The sequence below is a fragment of the Xenopus tropicalis genome, chromosome 1 (genome assembly GCF_000004195.4).
Source record: "Xenopus tropicalis strain Nigerian chromosome 1, UCB_Xtro_10.0, whole genome shotgun sequence".
Taxonomy (NCBI): Eukaryota; Metazoa; Chordata; class Amphibia; order Anura; family Pipidae; genus Xenopus; species Xenopus tropicalis.
The window spans coordinates 197,769,184-197,791,443 of record NC_030677.2 but is presented as its reverse complement, the minus strand read 5'-3'; the positions used below and the strand labels follow the sequence as shown (position 1 = coordinate 197,791,443).

Genomic DNA, 22,260 nt, shown 5'->3' with positions numbered 1-22,260 from the left:
GCCTGGATGGGTTCTTTAACAAGCACAGTATCCAAGGCTATTGTGATACTAATATCTACAGTTAGTATTACTGGTTGTATATATAGTTTATGTATGTGAGTGGATAGATAGATAGGTCAGTGTGGGTCTGTATGTGAGTGGATAGATAGGTCAGTATGGGTCTGTATGTGAGTGGATAGATAGATAGGTCAGTGTGGGTCTGTATGTGAGTGGATAGATAGATAGGTCAGTGTGGGTCTGTATGTGAGTGGATAGATAGATAGGTCAGTGTGGGTCTGTATGTGAGTGGATAGATAGATAGGTCAGTGTGGGTCTGTATGTGAGTGGATAGATAGATAGGTCAGTGTGGGTCTGTATGTGAGTGGATAGATAGGTCAGTGTGGGTCTGTATGTGAGTGGATAGATAGATAGGTCAGTGTGGGTCTGTATGTGAGTGGATAGATAGATAGGTCAGTGTGGGTCTGTATGTGAGTGGATAGATAGATAGGTCAGTGTGGGTCTGTATGTGAGTGGATAGATAGATAGGTCAGTGTGGGTCTGTATGTGAGTGTATAGATAGGTCAGTGTGGGTCTGTATGCGAGTGGATAGATAGATAGGTCAGTATGGGTCTGTATGTGAGTGTATAGATAGGTCAGTATGGGTCTGTATGTGAGTGGATAGATAGATAGGTCAGTATGGGTCTGTATGTGAGTGGATAGATAGATAGGTCAGTGTGGGTCTGTATGCGAGTGGATAGATAGATAGGTCAGTGTGGGTCTGTATGCGAGTGGATAGATAGATAGGTCAGTGTGGGTCTGTATGCGAGTGGATAGATAGATAGGTCAGTGTGGGTCTGTATGCGAGTGGATAGATAGATAGGTCAGTGTGGGTCTGTATGCGAGTGGATAGATAGATAGGTCAGTGTGGGTCTGTATGCGAGTGGATAGATAGATAGGTCAGTGTGGGTCTGTATGCGAGTGGATAGATAGATAGGTCAGTGTGGGTCTGTATGCGAGTGGATAGATAGATAGGTCAGTGTTGGTCTGTATGCGAGTGGATAGATAGATAGGTCAGTGTGGGTCTGTATGCGAGTGGATAGATAGATAGGTCAGTATGGGTCTGTATGTGAGTGGATAGATAGATAGGTCAGTGTGGGTCTGTATGCGAGTGGATAGATAGGTCAGTATGGGTCTGTATGCGAGTGGATAGATAGATAGGTCAGTATGGGTCTGTATGCGAGTGGATAGATAGATAGGTCAGTGTGGGTCTGTATGTGAGTGGATAGATAGGTCAGTATGGGTCTGTATGCGAGTGGATAGATAGATAGGTCAGTGTGGGTCTGTATGCGAGTGGATAGATAGGTCAGTATGGGTCTGTATGCGAGTGGATAGATAGGTCAGTATGGGTCTGTATGTGAGTGGATAGATAGGTCAGTGTGGGTCTGTATGCGAGTGGATAGATAGATAGGTCAGTGTGGGTCTGTATGCGAGTGGATAGATAGATAGGTCAGTGTGGGTCTGTATGCGAGTGGATAGATAGGTCAGTATGGGTCTGTATGCGAGTGGATAGATAGGTCAGTATGGGTCTGTATGTGAGTGGATAGATAGGTCAGTATGGGTCTGTATGTGAGTGTATAGATAGGTCAGTATGGGTCTGTATGTGAGTGGATAGATAGGTCAGTATGGGTCTGTATGTGAGTGGATAGATAGGTCAGTATGGGTCTGTATGTGAGTGGATAGATAGGTCAGTGTGGGTCTGTATGCGAGGGGATAGATAGGTCAGTATGGGTCTGTATGTGAGTGGATAGATAGGTCAGTATGGGTCTGTATGTGAGTGGATAGATAGGTCAGTGTGGGTCTGTATGCGAGTGCTAATTTTAGGAAAAAATACACTAGTCAAGAGGAAAATGTATAATTGTCATATTACTTACCTTTCCTAGATATATCTAGTATAAAATGAATCAAAAGCAACTGGACTTAAGTAATTTATTTATACTAGATATACCATGACAAGGATGAATGAAAATCTTCATAGTCATCTTACCTTTCCTAGGTTTTCCTTGTGCAGACTTAGTATAGTAGGATATAAAAATCATATTGTGTTTTCCTCTGCATCGCCATATCCTCTATCAGCACAGTTCTACTTTCAGCTACTCGTGACTGGTGTGTATAATAAACCAAAACTCATCACTCAAAACCAGCAGGAAAAGGTAAGGGGACCGCGCACAGACCTTTCAGTGCTATCTGCCATTTAGCAAATATTTTTTGCCAACTTCTTCCATCCTACTCATCTAAGTACACATATAAACACAGTTCCAAGAATTGCCAGCGTACTTGTCAGTGAGATGGGCAAACATTTTTTTACTTCATTTTGCCCAGGAGATGGGCTATTCACACAAATGTACTAACACAAGTCTCATTCTTAACTATATGTTGTTTTTTTTTTTTTTGCCTTTGCCCACAGTGGGTGTAGCCTAGGGTGACCAGATCACTTGAAAATTCAGGGCTGCCCTGCAACATGTATTTATTAGACATGTTCCTGAATTTTCAAGCGATCTGGTCACTCTAGTAGCAGGTTACTTCATCTACCTTCCACCTGCAGGCTCAGATTGGCCCCCCTGGCACACTGACTGACTGACCTTATAGATTGCACTGCAGGGAGAGGGGGTACAGATTGTATGGTTAGTAATTGGTAGAAGCAGCGATAGAGAGGGGCAGTGCGGTCAAGGCAGCTGGCATGGTAGGCCCTTGGATTGGGCTGTGTCCCCCTAAAATATGAAGTATCATTCGTAAAAATCTGTTTGAATCACTGACAGCAGCAACCCAGCATCCTGTCAGGGTTTTTGTGGCCAATTTACATATGTTTTACTGTATTTTGGTTTCAGCTGTATGTCGGATCCTTCAGAAAAGATTGAATGTGGAAATCACAGGTTTTGATTTAGTCAAATTTGAATAATAAATAAAAGCAAAGCGGGAATTCATATTCAGGATACATTGTTATTTTCTCCACTGGCAAAGAAAATTCCAGCTGTGACATTAGTTCACTCTAAGATTATCTTCCCCTTTATGTGGGAATGAGCAGCATTTCAAGTGTCAATAATAGAGTGAATTCTTCTAGAAGCAAGACCGTGGCTGCCAAGGAATATTTTATCTGCAGATTCTGGACAGACATTTGGCTCATGTGGGATGCCGTAGGTGCAGGAGAGGGCACACTGAGGGGTGCAAATGTGAGCACTGGGAACCTGTGCGCTACGGTCTTTTCATATTTGCTTCCACCTATAGCTGTGTTGCTTTCCATTGGCTCATTGAGGTCCAGAACCAGTGCAAACCTTTGAAATCCAATTAAAAGGAATCTTAGCTGAAGGTAATTAATTGGAGTAAAACTCATTCAGAGAATGTTTGTGGTTTATGTACATTTTCTTTTTAGGTGGTTTCTGAGAGAGTCGTAGTGTTATAGTGCTAGGAAGGGTTCCGCTCAGTAGCTTATTGACCCTAACTGTCTTCTGTACATTTTTGTGTTCATTTAACCCTAGGGATGCCGTCTCTCAAGGGGTCTAGATCCCTAGAAACTTGTCACAGCTCATATCAAACTGAGGCATTAGCTTCTCATCCATAATTCAGAGAAAGGGAAGGTTCATGGGTGTAAAGGTGGCCATACACATTAGTTTGGCACAAAACAGGCAGATCTTTCCACCTTGAGGTGGGTGATATAGAATTCATCCGATTGTTCTGCCCTCCGCCCAAGCAATCTAATCACATTTACAGGATGCAGGCTGTCAGTATCACTTTAAGGCATCACTAGCAATCAAGTCTGTGTGTGATAAAAGGGGCAACAAATTTACTAGTCAGAAGATGCTAACGTGCACAAACTGGCCTATCCTTACACAAACACCCTGTGGCCAGTAGCCAAAAGGGATTGGCATCCCCCAGTAACACTTGTACAGAACAAATACTGGTACAACTGTGCAATTGCATGTGGCATGTATCTCTGGATCGGCTAATTGCTATTAACTAGCCAGTTCTTGCATACAAAGCCTTCAAGGTTCCTCCTGACCCCAACTAGGACTCATTGCCCCTGTCAGTAATAATCAATAGCAAAACCCAAGTAGAGAGTTTGTTTACTAATGGGAAACATATTACAACAGGGGTCCCCAACCACCAGGCCGTGGACCAGTTCCGCGCCGTGGACAGCGTGGCAGTGGGACGCACCGCACTGCATGTGTTACGCGCCGGATCTGGGATTTAGTAATTGTCTGAATCTACAAAAAGTGCATTAGGTGCATCTCTACTTTGAAAGCCTAGATCATTAGGGTGAAGACACACTGAACTACTAGTAGCAGCTACATTTTCACGACTACTAAACCCCAGAAAATCCCCTGCCATAGACAGTACTGAGAATTGCCTCTGCTAAAACACACGTAGAGACAATTATCAGTAAATGATCAGCATTGTCTATTTTAGTAGCCACTACAAGTAGCTGCTGCTAGTAGCTCACGTGTCTTCACCCTTAAGGTGGCCCCAACACGTAACGATCAAATTATAACGACTGTTTAGGGCGCAGTCGGTTCGGGGACCGCATCAATGAGCTGATGCGGTCCCCGATCTGACTGAATCTTTTAACCTGCCCGATCGATATCTGGCCAATTTCAGACCAGATGTTGGTCGGGCAGGCCAGTCGTTGCTGCCCCTATACGGGCAGATAAGCTGCCGAATTGGTCTAAGGGACTGATATCGGCAGCTACAATTGGCCCGTGTATGGGGACCTGTACTGTTATGGAGCTGCCAGCCCTCTTGGCTGGTACAGTTAAGTACAGTATACAAAATACAGCATTTCCAGTCACATTCTTTTCAGGCTTAGTTCTCCTTTAAATGCTTTCAAGAAAAAACACTGAAGTAGTTGAGTTGTTTTTTTTAGGTTGCATACACTGCAAAGAGCAGATTTAAAATATATATGCCAGAGAATAAGAAAAATCAGGAAAATATAACAAGTATCCCATTTTGTTGTACAAAGTTTTCCATATAAGGCAGTATTACAATGATATTGAATAATAATAAACTGCTAAAAATATCAAATAGTAAAAAAAAAAAATAGATGTAGCCATTAGAATTGTTTTGTAAAATTAATTTATAATCTTTTTTTCAAAACCCTGTTTGGCAGTTGGAATATTTAAGGAAGAAAATATGAATTATAACAAAGTCTCCTCATTTAATGTAGGAGGAAAAATGTCACCGTGTGGAAAACAGACCAGAATGCAGTGTGGCGATGGGTCAGGCAGTATTCGAGGAATAAAACATTCGTATTGAGAGATCTAAATCAGGACACACAAAGGTAAATGAGTGGAACCATGCCGAAAGCAATGGCAGCCTTCATGGTATCCACAACCCATCCAAGTGTGTGTACAGCTGTCCATTATGTTGAATCATGAATCTGACTGGCTTGACTAGCTCAGCCGCTCTAATTTAGCTTGCAAAGATTTGAAGTTAGATACAGTATTCAGCAACGCCGGAGCCGGATCCATCGACTGCAGTTCCACTAGGTAGCAGGATATTGCATCCAGGCAGAGTGTGGTAAACCGGCGCCTGAAATTAAATCAGAAAATCCATGTTATTAGAGGGGTTACTATGACACAAAGAGGGGCTACTGCTACTATGGCACAAAGAGGGGCTACTGCTACTATGGCACAAAGAGGGGCTACTGCTACTATGGCACAAAGAGGGGCTACTGCAACTATGGCACAAAGAGGGGCTACTGCAACTATGGCACAAAGAGGGGCTACTGCAACTATGGCACAAAGAGGGGCTACTGCTACTATGGCACAAAGAGGGGTTACTGCTACTATGGCACAAAGAGGGGTTACTGCTACTATGGCACAAAGAGGGGTTACTGCTACTATGGCACAAAGAGGGGCTACTGCTACTATGGCACAAAGAGGGGCTACTGCTACTATGGCACAAAGAGGGGCTACTATGGCACAAAGAGGAGAATCTGTTACTATGGCACAAAGAGGGGTTACATTTGCTATGGCACAAAGAGGGGCTACTATGGCACAATGAGTAATACTGTATTACAAAATATGATGCTAAATAAAATAGTTCTATTGTATTTTAGGTTTCCTTTTATCTTGTATCCCCAGACGCTGGATTCACTCCAAGAATGGTTTCATCATTGTTTATGTCCAGAACAGTGTCAGTTCAGCATTATTGGTGAGATTCAGTTATGTTCTTTAAAGTGATACTGACACTAAAAAAATACTCTTTAAAATATTAATGTACATTATAAGTCCTTTATAGGTCATGTGGATCATTTTTTGTACATAATTGTTAGTGGAAGTCCCTGAACCTCACTGTTTTGCCAACCTGACTGTGCCTTCTCAGCCTGCCAGTTACTGTATATAGTAGCATCTAATGCTAACAGACTCCTGCTGCACAAATATGGCTACCCCTCATAGAGGTACATTGGGGATCTGATGGGCAAATACTTTTATGGCAAAATTATAAAGCTTATACAAAAACAATGTTATAATAGATGGAAAAAAGTTAAATTTCTGGTGTCGGTATCTCTAAGTGTCAGCTAATTACAGGGCATCATGCCATTTTCACTTGTGCCATATGACTGGATCTCCCCAATATAGCTGACTAGCCCTCAGGGTTATCTCTAACTACTGAATGTAAGCTGTGGCTCAAGCATTTGGTAAAACACGCCCAGCTAAAACACAAACTGCACCAGTCACAGATGCATTTCATTGGTTAGTACAATTTTCAGTATGAGAGGAAAATATTTGCCTTAATTTCACCAACTGACGGAGGTTAATGTGACTGCTAAGGATTATAGGAATTGCAACAAAGTGCCAGACACAGTGCCTGAGATATACGGGTGATGAAACACAAACACTAAGCAAATGCTGGTTTGCCAGAGAGATCAGCACTAACCTTTCATAGGAAGGCACTTTGCTTGGCTCCTGTACATACCCAGAAAGCAAAAGATAAATGCTTTCTAGCAAGTGCAGGGGCTTCTTCATCCTACTCCACCAGGGATCCTGTGAAGAAACGGATTATTAGCAAACATGGTGAATTAAGACTCCCCACATCCTAGTGGGACTTTTGGGAAGCTGGTTTGAACCCAGTCACAGGTATGGCCCAGGGAGAAAGATGCAAGAGGCATTTATGCAAAGCAAGAATGCAAAGATATATAGATAAAGGAGAAGTAAACCCTGAGCAATAACTGGGCTCTTCTTCCAAAAATGCACCACTGGCCACTATCTTACTCCCCTTGAAGTCCTCTTCTCTGCTGCCGGGAACATGTGTAGCCAAAGCCGTTCTGATTCTGGCTTTAACTGTGATTGCTCAGGCGCTGTTCCAAAAACTGCTGTTTGCCAACGCTAACAGAGGCAAACAGTTTTATAAGGGACTTAAGGGGTTATGTAATAAAATGCCATAGCAGCTAATCAGCAGGTAGCATTTACAGGTCACCTGTATAAAAGCAAACATCTTATTGGTTGCTATGGGTTACTGCTCCTGGCCAAACTTAGCACCTTTTATATCATATGGGGGTTAAACTTTAAGCCCATAGGCTTCCTATTGTTCTCACATCAGGCGTTCAGAAGCAAGGGCTGTGGTCTAGCAGCCTAGGAGGCAGGACACAATGTAAATAAAGATGTGGCCAAATCCAATTCAATAAGCAATCCTCTAGGTTTTTAATAGCCAGTAAAGAGATATTTAAGAATTATTTGCCAACAAATGAATGCCCTATAGTATGCACAATTATATGGGGAACTCTAAGGGGTTATGCAATTCAAGTCACTAATTTTTCCCAGGAGCAGCAACCCATAGCAACCAATCAGCAGGCAGCATTTGCTGGTCACCTCAAAAGCAAATCTCTTATTGGTTGCTATGAGGTACTGCTCCTGGGTAAACCTAGCACATTTTATTACATATAAGGGTGTGATGGTCAATTAAAGAGGTAAAGGCTGCCCCACAAAGTTTAGGGATTCTACTAGAATAGTTTAATTAAATTAGGCTTCTTAATTAGGGTCATTTAAACTTAACAGGCAGCGGTGTCAGAGTCACAATACAAGCAGTAAGGAAGAGCTTGAACAGAAAACACCAAACTACATTATGTGACTGTAACATTTAGAATGCTGACACCAGGCTGCCAATGCCATAGGTGTATGATGCCTGGCAACTCATGAACCTGTTTCAGGCAAAAACTTCAACAAAGGGTTAGAAGAAAATAAAACTATAAAGCTGCCAGTCTGTGCCAGGTAAATACAGTGTGAAATGGCAATTTATTTTCTACAAGAAAAAAAAATATTAAATAAATGACTTACCCTTGCTTTAAACAAGTGATCATATACTTCAAGTAACTTGGGAACAGGCACATTGATCTCTTGCATTGTGTAGGTTACAAAGCCAGCGTCCCAGCTGAAGTTACACACCTGTTGTTCCAGGTATTTCACCAAAAATTCTACAGACAAAGAGATATTTGTAACATGCGAAGTCATGAAATTCCAAACCACATTGGCAGAATTAACCTGGATTCCCCCGATATCGCCCACCCGTAGGTGGGGGATATCGGGAGAAGATCCGCTGGCTTGGCGACATCGCCAAACGAGCAGATCTTATTGCTGGGCACCTTTAGGCTGAAAGGTCAGTGCAAGTGCTGGAATTCATGAGCCATCTCTGGAGTGAAGGGATGAGTTTGTGCAGATTTGGTGGCTAAGGCACCGATAGAAACAGGTTTCTGAGAAATTCACAGCTTTCTGTGTAACAGGTTTCTTGATAATAGATACTTATGTGGAGCACAAACACAAATCCCTCAACATAAGAGAAACCCTACAAAGACAGCAGAGTCTATAATTAGAGTGATGTGTGTCACTCAGCTCAGTGGTTACCGGTGCCCTTGCAGCCATTAATCCTGTGCTAGTGAGCCTGTTACAGTCCTTTCAGATGAACGCTCCAGGGAGAAAAGGTGGAAAGCCTGCATTTCCAGCACCAATGGGACTATTAAGAGAACTAGCATCTGGCATGAAAATATGGCAGCTATAGCAACGTGATGTAGCACGACTGTTACCCACATTATTATTAGCCATCTGCTTTATCAGTGCCTTAAGTAGGCCACACAGGTCATGATTTTTCTTTACTTTATGACCAATTTCAGTGTGATCCAACAATTATCGTAAGGTTAGTGTGCATAGAACGATTGTACATCTACCAATCTTTTAATAGACATCAATCAGAAAATTGATCGGGCAGGTTTAAATATTTTCAGCATTATAATGAAATTTGCCCATTGTCCATCAACAGCGCTTGAAATGGTCGTTTGCATTGATGGACAAATCGTACTTTTAAATTATCGTTTCACAATAAGCTTGGTCCTACTATAACAAAAAGATCTTTTAGCTGTACGGCCAGCTTTACACCCCAAATTACAAACCGGAGAATACAAGCTATGACAGTCTAGAGAGACAAACGCTGAATGGAACATAGAGACCACAGGCCACTGCTCCCATCACTAACATTTTTTTCTGCTATTTACACATGCAAGTTGGAGAAACCTACAAATTGTTATTTATAGGTTTAATATAAAAAAATGAAAACGTAAACAGTAGAAAATGTGTCTTTCTGCAAGTCAGAGAACTACAACTCTTGCACAATTTCAACAGTAGCCATTGGGGCCCATTTTCAAACAATGCAGTGACCCTGAGCAACCAACCAGAAAAAAAAAAGACTTTGATTAGTCTGTTGGGTAGAACACACAGATGCAATAGGATGCCTCCCATGAACACAGAGCTAATGCCCCATGTGAAGAGGGTGGATACAACAGAGACTGAACAAGTAAAGCTGCCATACATGCACCCATATCATTGTACGAAACAAAGTTTCCTATGAATTCCGGACCGTGTTTGGCCACAGAATTATCACCCCACAATTTTCATACCATTTCAAATTGTTTAGTCAATTGGACAGGTTATAAAATTTGGTAATTAATAATGGGCAAAACATTGTCAGACTTGTTATTTTTAGGACTTCCATCTCAAACTGAATGTTAAATTTAGAAGGTACGATTCATATTGCCATAAGACAATTAAAATCTGAATGTGTATGGCCAGCTTCATCATCCTTGGGGTGCTTTTATGATGTAACAAATATAGCAATAACCACTTGCTGCCACTGGACTCCTATTGCATGACACACACACATTATATAAACTTGTACTGAATTAACAAGAACCAAGGAGGTCCATACTAAATTGCAGAGACCCACAGGTTATAAATCCATGATCTAAGGAATGGAATCTGAATGTTGCTTAGTAATACAGTACTGCAAAATGGTCATAAATAACCAATGCTATACAGCATGATAATTAAATAATTACAACCCAGGTTCCAGGAGACAAATGTGCTAGAATGCCATTAGTACTTACCCAAAGGAAAATAGCGAGGGGTACTGGCATAGATTTTTCCAAGAGAAGTCATTTTTAGATGAAGGGACTGCATTCGATCTACCGAGCTATTTCCCAGGCTGTCGCTCAATTCTGACAAACAGAGAAATACATATGTAGCTGTGATACACATTAAGCATTCATGTATTTAAAACAAAACACTAACATTCCCAAATGTGAGCAAGGTATGAAGGGAAATGTAGTCTTGATTCTGATTAAATCATTCAAAGTAAGAACCACAGTTTTTATTTCGAAATTTGAAATTGACCGCAATCTTCCTTAACTCCTTCTAATCTGTTGCTTCAAACTGTATCCTGGCAGGGGAGGAGGGACTAAAACATTGATGTTACAAATTGTAACACCTTCTCCACAGCTTACAAACAACATGCAGGAACTACATAAACCACAATGCATTGCACTGTGATGTTCCTTTCCTTACTGACATCAGGTGTGCAGGGAATTGTGGGATTTGGAAGATGCAGACCAAAGGCAGGCTGAGGACAGTCGACTACTGTTACATTTTTTTTTAATTAATGTATATTGCAAAGTTGCTTGAAATTATGTTTCAGTTTCAAAAACCTTATAATGTGTTGGGGTGGAGTTCCCCTTTAAAAAGGTAGTTTAACAAAGACAAAAAAAATAAAAAAGGTTCATATGCAAGCAATAAAATTTACTCTAGTTTTAATTTTTATATAATAGAGACTCCACACAGCGCAGGTGTGCTTGTCCTGACTTGGCTCTTCCCTGTAGAACTGATACAATCAGCTCCTATGTCCCCCTATATAGCAATGGCAGGTACATGTATCCTTAATGGCCACGATCCATTCCAGTAGTCAAGAGAAGAACAGCATTAAAGCACCTTAATATCACAAAATACCTTAATTGAATACACACAACAGATCTCTGATAAAGCCTCACTTGTCCTTATCTGCCCATGTATGGGCCCCCCAACTGGACTCCCTAATCGATATCTGGTCAAATATCAGCCAGGTGTCGATTAGGCAGGTTTGATTCTCCGTATTGGCTCATTGATGCAGCTTTTTCTCAGACGGCTCTTATACCCATCATTGTAATTTGATCGTCTGGCCCCAGGGCATATTGGGAGAAAATCCCCTCAGATTTCAACACTAAATAGGATATGTCTTTTCATTGCCTACTTGCACTACTAGTGCACTGCACTAGGATTGTGGGACAGGGAAAACACACTCTTACCTTTATCAATGATTTCTTGCCAGAGTGTCTGCACCAATATAGGATCTGAATGTCCAGCACAGTGTATAATTGCTAGTTTGCATTCTGAAAGCCTAAATGGATCAGCATATTGTCCAAACAGCTGGGGGGAAAAAAATCAATAGCTTTGTTATAAAGTAAATCTTAAAAAAAAAAAGCTTTTTTTTTTTGCCCTGGTCACATGTGCAGCTTAGAAACATTTCTGCACTGCATATACATGTCTATAGGAGGTTACTATAACATTGATTTAGTGTTCAGGTATGGAACCTGTTACCCAGAATGCTCAGGGGGTCCTGGGGTTTTCCAGATAAGGGATTTTGCCGTAATTTGGATCTGCTAAAAAACTATTTTATACATTAAACCCAATAGTATTATTTTGCCTTCAGTTAGGATTCATTATTAGCTTAGATACCATCAAGTACAAAGTACTGTTTTTTTATTCCAGAAAAAAAAGGAATTTTTTTTTTTTTTTTTTTTTAAATGAAGTCTATGGGAGACGACCTTCCCATAATTTGGAACATTCTGGATAAGGGGATAAAAGAGTGCAAGCAATCCATGAGGAATAAAAGCAATGCAGCATTTATTAACCCAAAAGCAAAAACATGGGAAAATAATCAATACCTTTGTAATGTCCATTAGCTGAGAATCAAGCTGCGACACTGCATCCCCCACAGCCGAATGGTGGGAATATTGTCTGCTTAGGGTCTCTTGTATTTGCAGCTGAATTCTTGCTACCTGTAAGATAACAAACACCAAAATTATGACCACTGTAAAGGAAACAGGTCAACCCCTCACAACTTCTGGGTCAAGAAGAAACTAGGTCACTTAAAAACAGAAGTACACTTCAGATGGGCTTTTGGCTCTGGACCAGTTAAAGGGCATCTGAACCAAAATTAGTTAAAGACCCCCATACAACACAAAAACCCCTAATATACCGGTCACTGTAATTGGGTCCTTCAAAAAGTATGAATAAATACCATTTTTATATGCTGAAATCCAGCTGCAAAACAGTTCTTCTCTTTCGGCATCATTAGAAATCCTGGCAGGGGAGGAGGGACTAAAACACTGATGTTACAAATTGAAACAACTTCCCCACAGCTTACAGACAGCATGCAGGAACTACATAACCCACAATGCATTGCACTGTGATGTTCCTTTCCTTATTGACATCACGTGTGCAGGGAATTGTGGGATTGGGAGGATGCAGGCTGAAGGCAGACTGAGGGAAGTCAACTACTGTTACATTTTATTTGAGCCCCAAAGTAGTCAGCCAGATCAGCAGGGGAACAGGGGGCGGGGCTTAGGGAACTGTTCCAAATCATATTACATTAAAAATCATGAAAAGGCTGCATATTTTTTAATTGATGTATACTGCAAAGTTGCTTGACATTATGTTTTCTTTTCAAAAAGCTTAAGTTGTGTTTGGGTGGAGTTTCCCTTTAAGCATGGTGGAACATGATAGACTTGTCTATTTTCAACCTCGCCTGCTGGTAACAATAAATGACATTATCACCTCTAACTTTTCTTCCAGCTCGTGCAAGAACTCGCCGTCGGCAGCAAGGGTGGACATTGTAGTGGAGCTCTTGGCACTGAGAATGGCTCTGGAGATGTATTCAAGTCGTTGCTTTAATGAGATCTCTGTGCTGAGAGGGATGAAAGCATTCAACAGGTAACTTCAGTGATGCATCCTAGGGACTGGTAGTATGACAGGACAGCTCTACTGAACAGATTTACATATCTAGTTTTTAATAGTATAAGAGGTCATACTGGTTGCTCCGATGAACATCCCAGCCCAGAGAAGAATGCATTAGAAACTAAACTAAATGGTAAAAACCATTACTACAGCACCCATCAATGTGCACCCTATGCCTACCTATTTTGTATACTAAAACTTCAGCAGCCCCGCTGGGAAGGGTCCGTTGCATCACATGAACGTGCATGGTATATAGCCCAGAAACCAAACTGTTTATAGTGCTATAATGTTCTGTTAATTTGATGGCTGCCAAGTCAGCAGGGAATTGAAGGGAACACGTCAGAGGAAAGCATTACCTGGGCATATCTGCAAGTTTGGCCACGACACGAGCAGCATTGCTGAAATTTCTGTTCTTCTCATAGTATCGCCACAGCAAATCCATGTATCGCACTTTGTTCTGATCCAGCTTCGCCATACGCACCAAATGTGGCTCCAGAAACGGAGAATTCAACTACAAAGATAATAAAATACTATATGAATGTATGGAATAGCTTTACCCGTTACCTGTCGGTGTGCAACTAGAGTATCAACCCTGGGCTCCCTCCAGCTGTTAAACTCCAAAATCCAGCACCTGTTGACAGCTGGAGGCTGTTGTAGCTTAACAGGAACTGGACAGACAAAGGCTGGATATCCCTATTGTAACAGCCAGGATCAAACTAATAATGACATAAAGTAGCACTATATTCTGGGGCCAATGCGCCTGCCTTTATCAACTGTGTAGCTAGTATAGAAGTGAATCATCAGACTTTATTTCAGTCCTTGCAGGCACTTCAGGACAGGGGATGCACAAGGTGCCTAATAAAGATATTCAGCAATTCAGCAATCTCTTCCATGCTAAATTTTCTTAATTTTTAAAATAACCAAACTGCCGGAGCTGAAACAAGGATTACTAACACAATTCGCAATGTTTTTTCAATGTGGCCAGGCCCCCTTCTGAAGGAGATTTCACTGGGCCCAGCAGCACAATACCCCCTTGCCTCCCTGATAGTGACCCTGGGGCCATATTTTGCAGACTCCTACTTTATATAAATATTGCAGCCTTACCAGACTAAAATACAAGCCTATGCTTAGCACTGGCAAGTGGGCTGTTCTAAATGGCGTGAAAAGGGTGAATATAAAGGAAGTTACCTCCAGCAGTTTGTCAGTGAGATCCGCTTGTATAAGCCAGTTGAAAAGTGCTATGTTGAAGAGCTCATCTGTAGAACGCTGTGCCAACTTCAGCATTTGCTCAAACTTAAATAAAGAGGGGAAAAAAGCATTAGTTATTGTCAGAACCAGTATAATTTCCCTACCAATACAGATCAACTATAATAATAATAATGTTGCTTACATGTATTCCTGCCTCTTCGTTGCTGAGCATGTTGGGGTCCGACGACAGGACAGGAGGGCCTGGTTTTTTGGGAACACTGGGTGATTGGGGTGCAGCTTTACTTTGGTTCACCAGCTCTTGAAGTGTATCAGTGATACATTTGTAGCTATTTAACCTAAAACAAAACATGGCACAATGTTAAGGGCTGCTGTTCCCACAAGAAGAGAGATAAGGCCACCATAATTCAATGTGTTGGTTAGACTGCCAGAGAGGCTGCCTCTCCAGACCAGCACTATGGCTCCCTGAGGGAAGGTTGGCTGAATGAGATGCAAAGCTAAAACAGTGTAGTAACTATATCAATAAGCAGATTTGATAGGTACACACATATAAACCCATGAGGGCGGTCACCGCTTTATGGTTTGTATATTAATGGCAGACCCTGCTTGCATTGTAATGTCTTGATTGGCCCATCTTTTTAGAGCCTTCACCCACATATGTATGATAACATGTGTACATGCCAGCTTCACACACATAACACTGCACCCTACCTCTCCTGAAAAGCCTGCAGGCCAGCCACATCCTCCTCAGGTTCTCCGTTCTTGTGGAAATGAAGGCCTAGCCCCTGAGGATCTTTCTTCTCAGCAGCAGTTAGGCAGAGCTCCACCACTCCCTCATAGAAGCGTACTAAAAGCAAAGGAAGTGTTATGATAAGGTTTTGCTCTTTTACCCAATTCTCCAAACTCATTCAGTCAGCCCTTGCTAGTATTTAAACTCATTTAACCCACACGTAGCTCTTCTTTCTAACATGTCTGGGAACCACAAAGGCATAAAATTTCCCTTTATCTGATGCACTCTTGGACCACTTGGTTCTCGGTTCCTCTGGAAGCCCAATGGGAGGTTTTAGAATAAAGCAGTAATTTCTGATCTAGGGGTGATAACCTTTCTCTGTGGACCCTCTTGATATTCTATCATAACTTCCCACCTTAACTTTATAAATAAGGTTTGTATAACTTTCATTTAGGTTAACTAGTCTATTTGGTAGCACTGAACTCATATCCTGCTATTAACAGACACAGGCTACCAGAAATGATAATATTTTTTAACTCTTATTTCTGTAAGGAAGAAAGGGATAATATCTGACAGGAATATTAGTTATATTTTTAGGGGCTATGTATGAACAGGTGCAGAGTTTCTTATTTACAGCAATCACCCTGATGCTTACTTTGGTTGCAAAGGGCTAGATTTATATAAACCTGATTATTCAGTCTACCCTTCACCAGATTTACGACACATTAGCAAAATTACCTTGCCTGTACTGAGCACACACATTAGGAAGGTCAACCTGTTGACTTATTTTTTGATACTCTTTTAATGACTCTCGTAGCATTCTCTCCTTTTCCAGTTTGTTTGGAACATGGCGGGATCTTTGCAAAAGTTCATTTGCCTGGAAAATAAAATTAATTTGTAGCGAATTTCAATTTATATTGTTAGATGGCAAATTGATCAATTGCACATAACGTATATAAAGGCCTTTTTAATACATAGTCTTTGCAAACATTGCATCTCCTGATTTTTACCTTTGAGCACACTGCATCGTCAGTGCTGTACAGAAGAGGACACACTTCTTGAAGTCGGTAACTAACTCCATCCACTGATGCGTTGTCTTGGATGTAGCAATTGATCAAAGATGCGGTAAGAGCCCCCGCCAGCTCTTTGTCTCTGATCACAAGATCTTTAAAAGTGGTTATCTTCAGCTGCTCCTGGAGTTCCTGTGTGTAAGAACACAGACATTCAGTTTCTGTCCAAGGAACTCAATAGCTTTTTTTAAGTGAGAACTGAAGCCTAAAAAAAGAATATGGCTAAAAATGCTATATTTTATATACTTTTTCTTACTGTGCCAGCCTAAAGTTTCAGCATCTCAATAGCAGCAATGATCAAAGGCCTTCACTTGTCACAGGAGCTCCCCATCTTGAAAAGTGTCTGACACTTACGTGCTCAGTGTGCTTCGAGGAGCTGTTGAGAAGCTGAGCTTAGGGGTTGTCGCAAATTACCAACCAGAAAATGAGGTTGGCCTGTCATATAAGCTGATGCTACAGGGCTGATTATTGAATTCTAATGCTAATTGCACTGGTTTCTGAGCTGCTAAGTAGTAATTGTCTGAATTACTACTTAGCCTTATATTGTGACATTTATGTTCTATATATACACAGTATATAGTGAGTGGGTCCCTAAGCTCAGGTTATACTGTGACATTTATATTGTATATATACAGTATATAGTGAGTGGGTCCCTAAGCTCAGGTTATACTGTGACATTTATATTGTATATATACAGTATATAGTGAGTGGGTCCCTAAGCTCAGGTTATACTGTGACATTTATATTGTATATATACAGTATATAGTGAGTGGGCCCCTAAGCTCAGGTTATACTGTGACATTTATATTGTATATATACAGTATATAGTGAGTGGGTCCCTAAGCTCAGGTTATACTGTGACATTTATATTGTATATATACAGTATATAGTGAGTGGGCCCCTAAGCTCAAGTAAGTGACAGCAGCACAGAGCATGGGCAGGGAATCAGCAGAAAAGAAGATGGGGGGCTACTGGGGCATCTTGGGGGGCACCGATTCCCTGCTAAAGGGCTGTGGTTGCCTTGGGCTGATACAGAAGCACAAAACATAATGTACAACATTTCTGCCCTACTTCTTTAGTTCTTCTTTAAGATGCATTAGAGCAAGAGCACATGTAAGCAAACCCAAGCATGGGCTGGTTCTCCCAGATGTTGCTGCTCCCAACACTCTTCAGACAGGGACTAAAGCCACAAAAAATAAACACAAACCTTTTGTAGATCTGAAACAATGAGGCTAAACTGATGTTCACACAGTAGCTTCCACAAAGCAAGAGCTTGGCACATTTTCCTAACCAGCTGATGGATCCCCTGGAGAGATAACTGTTCTGCAAGCTGAGCTTCAGCTGTTGAAAGGAAAAGATTGTTAGCATAATTATTTACAAATACATGTTTAGGCTAATGTGTTCTGCTTATTCATTTATCTTGCTTGATAACACAGTACACTTGGGCATATACACCTTTGATCTTAACTTGCCTTTCATTCCTTGGCCAAGGGGAAAGTAATAGTGAACAAATTTTGCCATTTAATATAATAGGCATCCATTGTGTATTTAAGATGTTGCATAATCAAAAACTGTGTTGCAATTCATCTATTACAAGCTACTGCCAAGCTATACAATAATTTTTAAGGCTTGTTGCTGCCCAAAAGCTCTCCTCTGTAAAGGCGGCTATACATGGGCTGACCCAAATGGTACCCTACCAATCAGCCTGCGGGATCGATGAGTGGCTATACAAGAACGTGAAGTGGAGCTCTTTTGGGCAACAAATAATTCTAATTATGATTATCTACCACAGTGCTGTCCAACTTCTGCGGTGCCGAGGGCCGGAATTTCTCTAGCATACATGGTGGAGGGCCGCTAATGGAAGCCAGTTTTGACCACTCCCCCATTTTAAACCACACACACTTCAAACCACACCCATTTTATCACAATGGTCGCTGCAGGGATATCAACCATCTTTCATATGTTAAAGAATTATATTATGTCATATTAAGACACACCCTTAAATCCATATGCCTTCTCCCCTGTGGATAGCACAGCAACCCCCAGCATATAATTACACACCTTAGGGACCATTTAATGGCTATTTCCAACTGCTAACAAACTCTCAGAACAAACCCCTGCCAGGTTCACCTCCCACAGGCAGCATAGGGTAGGCAGAGTATGGCACACACAGGCAGCACTCTGCCTGCCATACTCTGCCTGTCCTATGCTGCCTGTGGGTGCCATACCCTCCCTGCCCTATGCTGCCTATACACAGGCAGTATAGGCCAGGCAGTACATACGTCTGAGGTGTGAAGAGGTGAACAATGTGGGTGATTATAGCCTAGGCCTGAGCCTGAGGTGTGAACACTGCAGGGGGTAAACAATGCAGAGATTAAAAGGTGTGAACAACACAGGGGATTACAGTTTTAAACAATACAGGGGGATTACAGCCTGAATCTGAGGTGAGAACCATGCAGGGGGCCAGTTAATCATAGTACTGATACAAAGTTAAGCCATCAAAGCAGCCAGACAGGTGGGGGGCCACACAGAGGGGGGTCGAGGGCCGCATGCGGCCCGCGGGCCGCCAGTTGGACAGCACTGATCTACCAGGACAGATATTCCACTATCCAGCAGGATAAAAAGATTATCTGCTCAAATGGTACCCCAACCTGCCATACATTCCCAGATGGACAGGAAGTATGGTCTATCTCAGCCAAACTATCCAACCAAAACGGAGCATGTATGGCTACCTTATACATGAAAGCAGCAGGGGGTAGGGTCTAACAATTGTGGCCAGCAAGTAATGGTGGATCATTGCAAATCCACAATAGAAAGCAATCCCTCAACCTTTGCTCACAACCTGTACAGAGAGATTCCACTAAACTAGAGGCAGCATAGATATCCCCCTGAACTAAATGGAAATAAATATTAGGGCTGAGTATAATTTAAGGATGTAACATAAATACTGGTAAATCTTTCACACTTATTTTAGTGTCCCAGGCAACTTACTGTGGTATTTTCTTTGGAGTTCTTGTTGGGCTTGCTGTGAACTGCCAGAGTCAGGCCGGCCCAGGCCCACAAGTCGCTGCTGACGATTTGCAGGTGTACCAAAGCTGCAGCATGGGGGGGGGGGGGGGGGGGTTCAAATATTATAGTCATGGCTATACAATATATGTAGCAATGCAAGTATAAAAAGAGGGAATGCTGCATTAGCTGAGGGATTATGTAACCCATGGAACATTAAATGCATATAAAAGTCACTGATGAGCACTGGATCCACACACAGATACAGAACCGCGGGCAGTTATACAATCATAAAACTCAGTTACTTCTTATATGCTTTTGATAGACAGAAGTATTATGTTTTTCACTGCAACAGTTTAGTGTATATTTTAGGTCTTACTAATCCCTTATCTGAAAATGTAAAGTAAAAAACATATACTAGGCAGAGAAAACAACAGTTTATGGTGTCTCTATATACTAGACAGAGAAGATAATACACCCTACACCTACACTAATCAAGCGAGGCTGTGCGGTTATCTGTGTACACTTAATCATAGGCTTCTATATTCTTCTATACTTCTATTTCTCACATTAAACTTCAGTGGTCTTATATGTTCCCTACTGCAGGGTTGTTGGGAATTAAAGGGTTGTTCACCCACTTTTAATATGATGTAGCGAATATTCTGAGAATTTGCAATTGGTCATTTTTCATTATTTATAGTTTAATTATTTCAGTTTTTGTTCAGCAGCTCTCCCATTTGGAGTTTCAACAGTGATTTGGTTGCTAGGATCCAAATTACCTTAGCAACCAGGGCGTAGTTTGAATGAAAAACTGATACATTAATAGAAGAGGACTTGAACAGAAATATGAGTACTAAAAAGTAACAACAATAAAACTGTATTTTCACAAAGCAATAGTTTTTTGTCTGTGGGAGTCAGTGACCTCCATTTGAAAGCTGCAAAGAGTTAGAAGAAGGCAGCAAATAATTCAAAAACATACAATACTACTAACATACTAAAAGTAAACCTAAAGGTGAACCACCACTTTAAAAAGAAACAAAACAAAGAAACAAAAAAAAAAAACAACATACCTGGGGTTACCTAGAGATCCAGCAGTAAACTGGGAGTATCGATCAAGAAACTCCAGTAACCCTTTGAGCTCTTGAAGAACAGACTCCAGAAGCTGTGGTGTAACACTGCTGTCAATCTAAAAGTAGGAAAATATAAAGGTTGGGGGTTTAATATTAACTATTAACTAAGGAAAACATTGAACACTGAAGGTATAAAATTGCTACAATTCCACCGCTCATCGTCTAGGGCAGGGGTCCCCAACCTTTCTTACTCGTGAACCACAGTCAAAAGTAAAAAGACTTGGGGAGCAACACAAGCACCATAAAAGTTCATGGAGGCTATTAGGGGCCTCTATGCACACTATCAGCTTACAGGGGGCTTTATTTGGTAGGAAATCTTGTTTTTATTCAACCAAAACTTGCCCCCAAGTCAGGAATTCAAAAATAACTACCTGGTTTGGGGGCACTGAGAGCACCATTCAAGGGGTTTGAGAGCAAAATGTTACTCATGAGCCACAGGTTGGGGATTACTGGACTAGGGAAACAACATTGTGACACAAAGGCTGATGGAACACTCTACAACAGGGGCACCTCCTTTTGCTTTCTGATAGCCTGTTAAGAGAGCTACCAAACCATGCCCTCAATTACTCCCCAGAAGTAAGCACAATTCTGCAGAAAGGCTGATGGCAACAGACTCTTTGTGGTATGACAGCACTTTCCATCTCTGGCTAAAGTAAATGGTGGCATGGATGTCCTGCGCACAACAGTCACTACAATAGTGTTTGAAAGAACAGTATGAAGCTCTATGGTGATAGCAGGGCCAAGTGAGAATCCCCAATCTGTTGGCTATGGCAAACTAACATAAGGTCTGCCCTCAGAAGCACATTTATACTGAGGAACATATAGGGTTGAACTATAAACCCGATACTGTTGGTATAGTCAAAATATTACCGCTGTGACTTCTCTGTTCCCGCTCTTGAAGGTGTTTTCCACAGCTACGCTTCCATCCCAAATATTACTGGAAAGCAATAATATCCCAATTAATATCAGAATTGTTATATGATGCTCAGATACAGATTGCAGTGCTGAAATCTCTCAGAATCATTTGGAACACTGGGGTGCAAAGTTCCATTCAACAGAAGACAGGCATTAAAGAATGTGCTTTGCACATATTAACCCTTTTCAGGGATGCTCCATCTATATGTCTGGATTATGTCCACATAAAGGAGTTATGGGCCAGACCAAAAGGAGATACTTTCTAGCCAGTATTTATTTATTTTTTTAAATTAAATTTAAGTGTAATCTCTGAGCACTGCTGGAGTATGACCAATGGGCATACTGACATTTTCAGAATAACATTTTAGCAGTTCTATTATTCACAGGGCATTCACATAATCAACAGGGCAATAAGTTAATTTTCTACAGGATAAGTAGAGACGTTTAACAATTATATATAAACTTCTTAATAAAAACCTTGCCTAAGTATTTTTCAGGAATAAAAGAGACAAAGGGGTATTTAAGTAATAGTAAATCTTACCCGATAATGCGGCAGAAGTAGATGCAAATACCATTGTGCTTTCCTGAAAATGCAATTTCTGTTCCCATCATGCCCGGTACAGCAGCAGGCTGCGGTGCAGGGGTTGCAACTCCATATGCTGGGGTAGAAACGTTAGGAGGGCAGGCTCCTAATGAATACAGGAGAAATCTAAGTAGTTAGAAATTACACATACACTTGCCAATTCAAATAAGCATTGATTTCAAGTAGAACATACCTTGTGTTGGGGTCCCCAGGAAGCTAGGATTTGGCATCGGACTGCCTACAGGCATAGGTGAAGCTTAAAAGCAAAGAAGAGATT

The 22,260-nt window shown here is 41.3% G+C and overlaps 1 protein-coding gene across 1 annotated transcript in view; it reads right to left on the bottom strand.

Annotated features, from left to right (window-relative positions):
• Positions 1–4,872: 4,872 nt before the first annotated feature.
• The window catches only part of nup155 (nucleoporin 155kDa), a 31,980-nt gene continuing 14,592 nt past the window's right edge, over positions 4,873–22,260 (bottom strand). Inside the window, exons 17-35 of the mRNA XM_002938184.4 lie at positions 22,177–22,239; positions 21,942–22,089; positions 21,356–21,422; positions 20,426–20,541; positions 19,341–19,444; positions 17,557–17,690; positions 16,290–16,481; positions 16,018–16,156; positions 15,261–15,396; positions 14,734–14,887; positions 14,532–14,636; positions 13,700–13,854; positions 13,164–13,293; positions 12,272–12,385; positions 11,633–11,753; positions 10,403–10,513; positions 8,307–8,443; positions 6,910–7,016; positions 4,873–5,559 (exon numbers count right to left, since the gene is read on the bottom strand). Coding sequence (XP_002938230.2) covers positions 5,421–5,559; positions 6,910–7,016; positions 8,307–8,443; positions 10,403–10,513; positions 11,633–11,753; positions 12,272–12,385; positions 13,164–13,293; positions 13,700–13,854; positions 14,532–14,636; positions 14,734–14,887; positions 15,261–15,396; positions 16,018–16,156; positions 16,290–16,481; positions 17,557–17,690; positions 19,341–19,444; positions 20,426–20,541; positions 21,356–21,422; positions 21,942–22,089; positions 22,177–22,239 — 2,372 coding nt within the window. The 3' untranslated portion in view covers positions 4,873–5,420. The remainder of the gene's footprint in view (positions 5,560–6,909; positions 7,017–8,306; positions 8,444–10,402; positions 10,514–11,632; positions 11,754–12,271; positions 12,386–13,163; positions 13,294–13,699; positions 13,855–14,531; positions 14,637–14,733; positions 14,888–15,260; positions 15,397–16,017; positions 16,157–16,289; positions 16,482–17,556; positions 17,691–19,340; positions 19,445–20,425; positions 20,542–21,355; positions 21,423–21,941; positions 22,090–22,176; positions 22,240–22,260) is intronic.